General features: G+C 38.5%; 1 protein-coding gene across 1 annotated transcript in view; it reads left to right on the forward strand.

Moving 5' to 3' along the window:
* LOC140467098 (peptidase inhibitor 16-like) overlaps positions 1 to 10,157 on the forward strand; it is a 53,669-nt gene extending 43,512 nt beyond the window's left edge. The window contains exon 8 of the mRNA XM_072563163.1: positions 8,108 to 10,157. Coding sequence (XP_072419264.1) covers positions 8,108 to 8,208 — 101 coding nt within the window. The 3' untranslated portion in view covers positions 8,209 to 10,157. The remainder of the gene's footprint in view (positions 1 to 8,107) is intronic.
* Positions 10,158 to 11,859: the final 1,702 nt, after the last annotated feature.

Consider the following 11,859-nt stretch of genomic DNA (forward strand, 5'->3'; position numbering starts at 1 on the left):
GCATATTGTAACGGGTTTATCTTCTGTTGTTTCATCCATTCCATGAACAGTTACTAAAGTTCTAAAATGTATAATATCAGAATCTCTCTAAAACCTGAATTCCAATCATAAACTCTTCCTTTATTTTTTCAATCAGACAAAGTTCAAATTTCATAGAAGCTTCCCTCGGGCCTGTTGGCTGTATGCAACCCATTTTCTAATTAAGCTGAAAGTAACCTACTTCCTGCAAGATGGACCGAACTGAGAAATGTCATGCCCTTGTTGCATCATTCAATACAGAAACATATTTATTTAATTTCCATATCTTTACTCCTATATCATCTATTTGCTTAATTGGTTTGAAAATCACTCCCCTTTGAAACTCTGATAGCTTGCATAAGTGTAGCTTTTATATGAATTGACTTACATTCCTAGCAGCATGTAGCTAATTTGCCAATCTGTGGACCTTAATTTCTTAGTTTACATATTTAGCCAGATTTTGTTTTTATACAGTTATGGCTTTATTCTGAGTCAAAACCATGTTTTTTGTTCCATGTAAGAAAAATACTGGTTTTATCCAGAATTTGTGACCACTCATTGTGATTTTGCTTGGAAGCTCTGATTAATTATACTTTAAGAAAATGTATATGAGTGAGAAATGTAATAGTTATAGAAAATCTGCAATTTTGAAGCTTACATAAGAAAGTAAATCCATAAGATTGTTCATGTTTAAAATTTATTGAATTGTTTTGCTAGCAATTATGAATAGTTAAGAAATTTACCAAATTTATACTAAGCATTTTCTGTTATTTTAAAAGAATTGTGACTATAATGTGCGAATCCAGCTGATGGTAGCACCAGATATGTTAGCTCCCAGAGTGAAATCTGGCTTGATAGACCATATGTTTTATTTTTGCATATTGGTTACCATGGTAGTCAGTCATTGAACATATTCACAAGAAGCTGCCGATGTGCTTTTAACAGAAGATCATCAATGCTTATTATGCACAGAAGGAAAAGAAATGAACTAAATTATGTAAGAACTATTTGAAACTGTCCTAATGCAAATGCCAGAAATGAAAATTCAACCCTGCTACCCTCAATAACCATCTTACAGATACTTAAATCTCAATGGAAGGATCACTTTGTTTGCATCTTAAAGTTCCTTCTTCAATATAGACCAGCTGTACTTTATCTCTTCGTTCATCTGATGCTATCTTTTTTACTTAACGTCACTTGATGTTACACTTAAACAATGGACTAACACAGCTCATGTATATTTTAGCATGGATTCCTTAAACTCCTCTTCCAGAACCTTCTGTTTCTGGAGCTTTCTTTTGCTCTTTCTTTATAACACTCAGGGCTCCATTATAGCTCAAACCACTTTCGAGATGACAGACTTATAAACCTCTTTGCAGCTATAGCACTGTACTCTCTAACAGAAACTTGCTCATTCTCTGATCATTTGGAGGGTTCTCTCTAAAGGGAAGTTGTTTCTCATTATGTCAACCTGTGTCATTGGATACATTTTTCATAGACCACGACCCATTTTCTTTCTCACTTAGAGTCAGAGTTGTAATCCAACCAGTCCATGCTGAACATAATCCCAAACTAAGCTAGTGCCACTGCCTGCCCATATCCCTCCAAACCTCTCCTATCCATGTACTTGCCCAATGTCTTTTAAATGTTGTAATTGTGCCCAATTCTATTACTTCCTCAGGAAGTTCATTCCAAAAGTGAACCATCCACTGTGTAAAATATTTGCCCAAACTGTTTTTTAAATCTCTCTCCTCTCACTTAAAAATGTGCCCCCAGTCTTGAAATCCCCCATGCTAGGGAAGAGACAATTACCATTGACTTTACCTATACCTCTCATTATTTTATAAATTTCTATAAGGTTGCCTCTCAACCACCTACGCTCCGTGAAATAAAGTTAGACCTTATCCAACCTATCTTTATAACTCAAACCTTCCATAAGACCATAAGACCATAAGACATAGGAGTGGAAGTAAGGCCATTCGGCCCATCGAGTACACTCCGCCATTCGATCATGGCTGATGCGCATTTCAGCTCCACTTACCAGCGTTCTCCCCGTAGCCCTTAATTCCTCTAGACAACAAGAATCTATCAATCTCGGCCTTGAAGACATTTAGCGTCCCGGCTTCCACTGCACTCCGTGGCAATGAATTCCACAGGCCCACCACTCTCTGGCTGAAAAAATGTCTCCGCATTTCTGTTCTGAAATGACCCCCTCTAATTCTAAGGCTGTGTCCACGGGTCCTAGTCTCCTCGTCTAACGGAAACAATTTCCTAGCATCCACCTTTTCAAAGCCATGTATTATTTTGTACGTCTCTATTAAGTCTCCCCTTAATCTTCTAAACTCCAACGAATACAATCCCAGTATCCTCAGCTGTTCCTCATATGCTAGACCTGTCATTCCAGGGATCATCCGTGTGAATCTCCGCTGGACACGTTCCAGTGCCATTATGTCCTTCCTGAGGTGTGGGGACCAAAACTGGACACAGTACTCCAAATGGGCCCTAACCAGAGCTTTATAAAGTCTTAGTAGTACATCTCTGCTTTTATATTCCAACCCTCTTGAGATAAGAGACAACATTGCATTCGCTTTCTTAATCACAGACTCAACCTGCATGTTTACCTTTAGAGAATCCTTGACTAGCACTCCCAGATCCCTTTGTGCTTTGGCTTTATTAATTTTCTCACCATTTAGAAAGTAGTCCATGCTTTTATTCTTTTTGCCAAAGTGCAAGACCTCGCACTTGCTCACGTTAAATTCCATCAGCCATTTCCTGGACCACTCTCCCAACCTGTCTAGATCCTTCTGTAGCCTCCCCATTTCCTCAGTACTACCTGCCTGTCCACCTAACTTCGTATCATCGGCAAACTTCGCTAGAATGCCCCCCGTTCCCTCATCCAAATCATAATATATAATGCGAACAGCTGTGGCCCCAGCACCGAACCCTGCGGGACACCGCTCGTCACCGGCTGCCATTCTGAAAAAGAACCTTTTATCCCAACTCTCTGCCTTCTGTTAGACAGCCAATCCTCAATCCATCCTAGTAGCTCACCTCGAACACCATGGGCCCTCACCTTGCTCAGCAGCCTCCCGTGTGGCACCTTATCAAAGGCCTTTTGAAAGTCTAGATAGACCACATCCACTGGGTTTCCCTGGTCTAACCTACTTGTTACCTCTTCAAAAAATTCCAACAGGTTTGTCAGGCATGACCTCCCTTTACTAAATCCATGTTGACTTGTTCTAATCAGACTCTGCTCTTCCAAGAATTTAGAAACCTCATCCTTAATGATGGATTCTAGAATTTTACCAACAACCGAGGTTAAGCTGATTGGCCTATAATTTTCCATCTTTTGCCTTGATCCTTTCTTGAACAAGGGGGTTACAACAGCCATCTTCCAATCATCCGGGACCTTTCCTGACTCCAGTGACTCTTGAAAGATCTCAACCAATGCCTCTGCTATTTCCTCATCCACCTCTCTCAGAACTCTAGGGTGTATCCCATTGGGACCAGGAGATTTATCAATTTTAAGACTTTTTAACTTTTCTAGCACTATCTCTTTCGTAATGGCAACCATACTCAACTCAGCCCCGTGGCACCCTTTAATTTTTGGGATATTACTCATGTCTTCCACTGTGAAAACTGACACAAAGTACTTGTTAAGTTCTCCTGCTATTTCCTTATCTCCCATCACTAGGCTTCCTGCATCAGTTTGAAGTGGCCCAATGTCTACTTTTGCCTGTCGTTTGTTTCTTATGTACTGAAAGAAACTTTTACTATTATTTCTAATATTACTGGCCTAGCAACATTATTTACCCAGTCCACCTGCATATTGAAGTCTCCCATGATCAATGTAACCTTGCCTTTCTGACATGCCTTCTCTATTTCCCGGTACATGTTGCATCCCTGGTCCTGACCACTGTTAGGAGGTCTATACACAACTCCAATTATGGTTTTTTTGCCTTTGTGGTTCCTCAATTCCACCCACACAGACTCCACATCATCCGACGCTATGTCATTCAATACCATAGATTTAATTTTGTTCTTAACTAACAAGGCAACCCCACCCCCTCTGCCCACCTCTCTGTCTTTTCGATAAGTTGAAAAACCATGGAGGTTTAACTGCCAGTCCTGACCCCCTGTAACCAAGTCTCTGTGATGCCTACTACATCATAATCATTCACTATTATCTGTGCCATTAGTTCATCTACTTTGTAATGAATGCTACGAGCATTCAGGTAAAGTGCCTTAATGCTAACTTCCTTATCATTAGAGATGTTGGAAGTCATATGTCCTAAGTTATCCTTGCTTTTTTCTGCATTCTCAGTCTGCCTCAATTTTAAATCCGCCTGGAAACATGCTATCCTGCTGCTTATCGTTCCATTTACCTCCATACTCCCTGTCGCTTTCACTTTCCCTTCCCCCCAACTCAGAAGTTTAAAGTCCTACTGACCACCCTATTTATCCTCTTCACTAGAACACTGGTACCTGATCGGTTCAGGTGGAGACCGTCCCAACGGTACAGATCCCCCCTGTTCCAAAACTGATGCCAATGCCCCATGAAGTGGAATCCCTCTTTCCCACACCAATCCCTTAGCTACGTGTTTACTTGCCTAATTTTCTTGTCCCTATGCCAATTGGCACGTGGCTCGGGCAGTAATCCGGAGATTATGACCCTTGAGGACCTGTGCTTCAATTTCCTGCCTAGTGCTTCGTAATGCCCAAACAGGTCCTCCACCCTAGTCTTGCCTATGTTGTTGGTACCAACGTGGACCACAACAACTGGATCCTCCCCCTCCCGCTCCAATATCCTTTCAAGCCGGTCAGAGATGTCTCGCACCCTGGCACCGGGCAGGCAACACACCATGCGAGACTCCCGATCCGGCTTGCAAAGGATACTAATCTGTCCCCCATACGCAATACCAACCTGGTAAATCTCTTCAGAACGCTCTCCAGCTTGATAATATCCTTCTTATAAATGGGAGACCAGAACTGGACAAAATATTACAGAAGAGGCCTCACCAATGTCTGTACAACCTCAATACAACTCCCCAACTCCTATATTCGAAGGACTGAGCAATGAAAGCATTCATACTAAACACCATTTTAACCCCCCTGTCTGTATGTGATACAAACTTCAAAGAATTATGTATCTGAACCACTTGGTCCCTTTGGTTTACAACAGTACCCAAGGCCCTACCATTAATTGTATAAGCCGTCCCCTTGTTTGTTGTACTAAAATGCAATACATCACATTAACCAGATTGAACTATCTGATATTGTTCAGCCCATTGACCCATTTTAGCAAGATCCCTTTGCAATCTTAGAAAACATGTCTACTATGCCACCAGTTTTGGTGTCATCCACAAACTTGCTAACCATGCCTTCTGTATTTTCTTCCAAATCATTCATATAAATAATAAACAGAGGAGGACCCAGAACCGATCCCTGTGGAACACCGCTGGTGACAGACTTCCAGTCTGAAAAGCAAATCTCCACCACCACCGTCTATCTCCTCCTGTTAAACCAATTATATATCCAGTTGACAAGCTCATCCTAAATACCACGTGACCTAACTTTACTAACTAGTCTACCATGTCTTCCATGTCTTTGGATCCTTGTCTTCCACTGTTTGTTTTCTAAATAACTTTTCTAATTACCTCAACATTTTCTTAAAGCTTCATTCAAATGCATGTAAACACATTTCAAATACCCTACTGATGCAAAGAACACAAAAATCAAGCTAAGTTCTTCTCTTAACTCACAAAATGTAGAAATACAAATCAAACTTAGAGGTATGCATTGTCCACTCCCAAGTTTCCAATTAATACTACATATATTATTTGTTTTTCAAGCTTAAGATAGTTACTGTTAGGGAAATGGGTGCTGAAGTGAGTTAATGCACTAAATTGGCTTCCTTATTTAAACAGGGTTGAATTCTGCAAGTTCCAAAGAACCAACATATCTTTTAATTAATACCGATATTTGGCACACCTTTGGCTTTCTTATTCAGAGACAGGATGTAATTGTTTGAAGATTAAATCACTGTTATTCAACAAGTTTAATGGAAAAAAAGAATCATGAAAATGACTCCAACTCAAGAACTGGTGACTGTTAATTATGGTATTTATCTCCTTACAGCCCCACCACATGAATCATTTCTACTTCAATTTCCTGAGCTTTTTTTAGGCGATCTATTCTTAAAGTAGCAATTAGGACTACAATGAGAATATCAGGGTTGAATAACTTATATTAGATTCAGTCTTTGGTGCATAAAGTCTGGCAGGATCATTTTGCAAATGTGTTTTATTACTGTTATAAGTAGCATAACAAAAGATGAAGACATAACCTGCCAGTTTCGACAAAGCTTTGAGGAAATAAATCTCAATCCCTCATAGTAACATATAAACATGTCCATTTTAATCACGGATGCTTTAATATTCTGATCTTTACATTGACATTATATGAGAGAATTGGTTACATAGGAGCCATAGCCTGCTATTTTCCTCTATTTCAATAAATTTCAATGTTTCTTCAAGCCAAGCAGCCTTCTAATTATAAGCACAAAATATGGTATGAATTAGGAGCAGGGATTAGCAATTTAACCCAATAAGCCTGCTCTGCCATTTGATACAAGCATGGCTGATCTCATATTGGCCTCAATTCCACTTTCCTCCCTGTTCCCCCATAACCCTGAATCCAGTACTAATTTTAAAAATCTGTCGATCTCCTCCTTAAATTTACTCAATGTCCCAGCATTCACTGGACTCTGTGGTAGCGAATTCCATAGATTCACAACTCTGAGAGAAATAATTTATCCTCATCACTGCTTTATGTCTGCTACACCATATCCTAAAATTATGGCCTCTTGTTCTAGATTGTCCCAAATAAGGATATGTCATCTCAACATCTACTTTGTCGATCCCCTTTACCATCTTATGTACCTCACTCCCATTCTTTGAAACTTCACATTCCAAAATAGCCAGAATAGTCAAGTATGCTTTGACCCCAAATTATAAGATCACCACAGTAGATGAAATATCAAGGCAAAGGGACATTTACACAAACTGTTAAAAATAGCAATTTTGAAAATAAACAGACTGTTCAGCTGAGAAGTAATGTACTTTCTCACCACTGATTTGTGAAATAGAAATGTCAGACATTCTTAAACTGTTGGAATTAAACATATGGTTGAAAAAAATTGAAGAGAATGTTACTCTGTATTCATCTGTGAACTAATTTAGCAAGTTAACGACCAGCAGTCACTAGGCAAAAGTGAGGACTGCAGATGCTGGAGATTAAAGTCAAGATTAGAGTGGTGCTGGAAAAGCACAGCTGGTCAGGCAGCATCCGAGGAGCAGGAAAATCAACGTTTTGGGCATGAGCCCTTCACCAGGAATCCTGTCCAATAGGAAGGGCTCCTGCCTGAAACATCGATTTTCCTGCTCCTCGGATGCTGCCTGATCTGCTGTGCTTTTCCAGCACCACTCTAATCTTGACCATCAGTCACTTCCAGGAGTAACATGAGTCTTTCAGACCAGAAGGTTGTGCCAATATTAATTGGGAAACTACAATTAAACATTGATGTCTCTGGGCTAACAAGAGAGTAGAAAGCAAAAGATTGAGCAAAGTCATGACACCAATTCCACTGAATACCCAGTGACTATTTGCTCTCTGAGCACACACAGGCAAGTCATGATGTGGATAAGACAGCAGAGAGCAACTACTTTCCATAGGTTATTACAGACTGGACCAGTAACTTTCAGGAAGAAGAGAAAATTACAATATTTAAAAATTGACAATATTATTAAACAAGCCAAGAATTAAGGCAGGATTGGGCAGATTTAAGAAAAGCCAGTTCTAACTCTGGTCATCAATCATATACAATATCTTATTGTTAATTATAAACCGGGGAACATTTAGAAGGCCCTTACTTTGATATTTTCTTATGGCTTCCACTAAATATTAATAAGTTAGAGAAAAAAGACCAAGGTGTATAATTACATTTTGCAGTTTTCATTGAAATGCATATTTTAAAATTTAGAATGGCTGAATGTGAGGCATTTAAAATCTTCATTTTGTTTTTCAACAGGTTATCAGGGAAAAGAAAGCACCCAACATAATGAAAAATCAGCACTGTGCTATAATGTTGTTTTTACACTTGTGATGTTAGCAATTTCATATTCTGTATAAAGTTATAGAGCAGTATATGTTACAATGAATGTATGCTCAAAATGATTTTGTTTTGTTTTCCTGATGAGAGAGTTTTCTTGGAAAACCTTGACTGAATATTCTGAGCAGTGAGAATAGATTCACTGATCAAAAAGAAATCTCAAGTTCTAAATAGTACAGAAGAAAAAAACATACTAAAAGAATGTTGCCGTTCAAACTTGCTGCCATTTCAACTTTATCTCCATGATTTTCGTTAGACAGTATTCTTCCAATATTTTTCTCCCTTCTCCCAAAGACAAGTGAGCTCAGATGTTGCGATCTGTGTTTAATAATGGTATTAGCTATTCATTGCATGTACATTTGCCCACAGATCTTTATGTGAATCTTACAGTGATTAGAAATCTATTTCAGCCCTGGATCCACCATTGAGAATCTTCCTGATTTCCATATTTAACTGTTTGTGTGGTTGCCAAAAGTTGCTGTCTCACTTAATCCTTAACAATATTGAACGTTATTAACCCAATGTTATTTTTATTACAAAACCCAGACCTTTATGTTTTGCCGGGACAGCCAGTGGGGTAAACCCCTGCTTGTGAGGCTTAGAAGTATAGAAAACAAAAACATGAAAATATGGAAAGTAAACGCACAACCAAACCAAACCCACAACCAGGCCAAGCAAATTTACATTCCATGTTTGGTAATTTCTCTTGTACAATCCCACTCTGCGAGTTACTCTATTTATAATACGCTATTCTGAAGTTAACAGGGCTCTGAGGAATATTCAATGCAAGCCTAAATAACATACAGGAAGGAAGCAAAAATAATAAATTATATATTATAAGTTTTCTTAAATATTAAAGAACAAGATAGTGAGTGTAATAATTGAGATAAATTCACACTGAAAAAAAAATTGATCGCAGCATACTATTTGAGCAAATTTAACCCAGATAGGGGATCACAGGCTTGTTTATGAAAGAAATGGGGATTATTTATTTTCCTTTACTTTTCTCTTTAATAGGTGAGTTCATACTTAACCACTTGAAAAATGTTTAAATGATCTTTCATGTCTTGTTTTATCCACCAGTAAGATAGAAACTAATTCCTTTGGGGAGCAATGATAGTCATTGCTTAGTGTTAAATGGATCTTTTTTTAGTTCTATATTTGGAAACACTTAAATTCACCAAAGACATCGAGCAGACTGCAAAGAAAAGCTGATGTGCACATATATAAATGTTTGGTAAATCTTTTTTGACCCAATGATCCACGGATTTTCTCATATTGCACCAATGGCTGCAGAGCCAGGAATAATATAGAAATTTTTGTAGAACCCCAGAGCTCCTGCCATTGACTGAACAAATCAGAAAAGAGATAGTCATCACCACTCTATGAGTACTTTGTGACAAACTCTGCAACACCCTAGTGGGGCTAAGCATAGAATTCAAATGGTTACTAATAAAACTATGGGTGGAATCTTTAATTTCCAACTTCAGGCAAGAGGGAAGAGACAGTCACTGCTTGGTAAACCAGTGTGAACAGGCTGTCACTTGGTTGGGGTGTTCCCTTGATCTGCACTGCTCTGTGCCTGTTCGAAGGACTAAACATAGGGCGGGGGCAGGGGGAAAGGGGCATAGTCATTATGGCCACTGAGACCCAATCTCCTACCTTTCCCTTCATCCCCCTAACTACTTCTGCCTATGTCCCCTAAACCCAAACCCCATCCATTTGTACAGAAAGCATACATAAGACCTTGCTCATCTGGACGTTGGTCATCCTGCTGGCAGCATGTTCTCACAGCCTTTGCAGTGGCACTGTCAAGGGCAAAACACCAGCCTTTGATTGGTGGGCAACTCTCACCAGAGGGGCTTCTAGTTCCAAGAATTTGATTTTGAATGAGCACTCACCATTGCCATCCAAATTGCCTGATTAAAGGAAGATACTGCAGGCCTTGTTGCATAGTCAGCTTGGGTGTGCCACCATTTCTTCAACAAGCAAGCGGGCCACCCAATGACAGTGGAAGATTCCATTCTTATTTTTAATGAGTGAAAATTCTGGAAAGTATACATGCCTATGAGTCTGGTTAAAATATCTTTAGTTGTTTGGCCATAACTTGAGTATTACTGAAAAACACATGTTGTTGAAACTTCATCTTGCACTCATCAGGATTATTTACAAGAAATACCAAAATAAATTGGATGTTCAAAGCATCGCGATGAGTAATGAGCCCATGAATTACCATCATTTGTTTTACCAACTGAAGTAGATAAATTGTTCTTTCTGTCTGTGTACTAATGTATGTCTGTGTACTAAACTACTTTTCAGTGCAATTCATCACATACTCAGGATTATTCAACAAATATTGTCCAATCATAGAATTACATCTAACATTAGACACTGTTGTGAGTTTTACAAGTGCATGCTGATTGGGTGCGGACAGTATCTTGCATGTTGTGAACAGTAAAAGGAATATGATTTTTGATTCCATCTGCCAATCTTTAGGGCATAGAGCCCATATACTTAGCATCTGTGCAGGCACTGTATGATAGTCATTTATGTGATAGGCACAATTTGTTTGGCTGCTCAGTAACGTTCTGTTAGTGAATATATCGAAGCTACGTGTAGAAAAATACAATACTCTCTTCTTGCAGATAGAATGTATGCCCTTGTTCCTGTTTCAATTCAACAGTGTAGGGGGCAGCATTTTCTGATTCATTGCTTAGGGTAATTTTTGCCCAATTAGAATTAATCTACCAGGTTTAATATTTAAACAGAACTTGGTCGTTAACTGTCATTCACCATTAACTGGCCCATTGTCCATACAATATCTCTACTTGTCAATCAGCTGACACTCTCCTTCACAATTTTTAAAAATTTACTTCTAAATTCCTTCTTCACTGCCCTGATGAAAAGCTTCTACAAGACTCTTTTCAGCAATAATGTAGATTATTTTAAAGTTTAACAAGGTTCCTCTTAACCATTATGTTTTCAAACTTTTAAATATAATCAACTAAGATTTATTCATGTTGATATTCTACTACTATTCCTGTTGCTCTGCCAATGAATATTCTTTACTTATTGTGAGGTGATATAATCTGAACCCAATACTCCAAGAAATAATGCATCGTAAAGTCTGGACTCTTGAGTTTTTATTGATCTGGCTATAATAATTACAATAATTTTGAAAATTGCTTCCTTACTTTACGATTGAAAATGACATAGTGAACAATTAGTATAATGCTAGTACTTATAGTCAGAACAGTAGAAGACAATGTTCCAGAAATTCCAAACAACTTCTCTTCATATTCTCCGAGTCAATCCTGTCAACGGTTGGCAGTTGAATAAGCAGTGAATGGAAGTCAAGAAATCTATCATTGCCCAAATTATTTTGGGGGTTTGGGATGTGAACTGCAAGTAGTTGCATGATGTTTAGTCAGTCCCATTGCTCAAGGTATTATCATATAATTAACTGCTATTGTACTGACAAATCAAGTTAAGTAACACACACAGAACATTAACTTCTCAGGATTTATGTTCAGCATGATAGGCAATATAGAGAAAGAAAGCATGTGAAGGAAGGTAACCCAGTTTTAAGAGTACTGTTTGAATATGAGGATGTTATCTAATTACTGGGTAATTATGCTGTTTTATGGAGTTATTGTAAAATATTGTATTGC

This window comes from Chiloscyllium punctatum, chromosome 45 (assembly GCF_047496795.1).
Source record: "Chiloscyllium punctatum isolate Juve2018m chromosome 45, sChiPun1.3, whole genome shotgun sequence".
Taxonomy (NCBI): domain Eukaryota; kingdom Metazoa; phylum Chordata; class Chondrichthyes; order Orectolobiformes; family Hemiscylliidae; genus Chiloscyllium; species Chiloscyllium punctatum.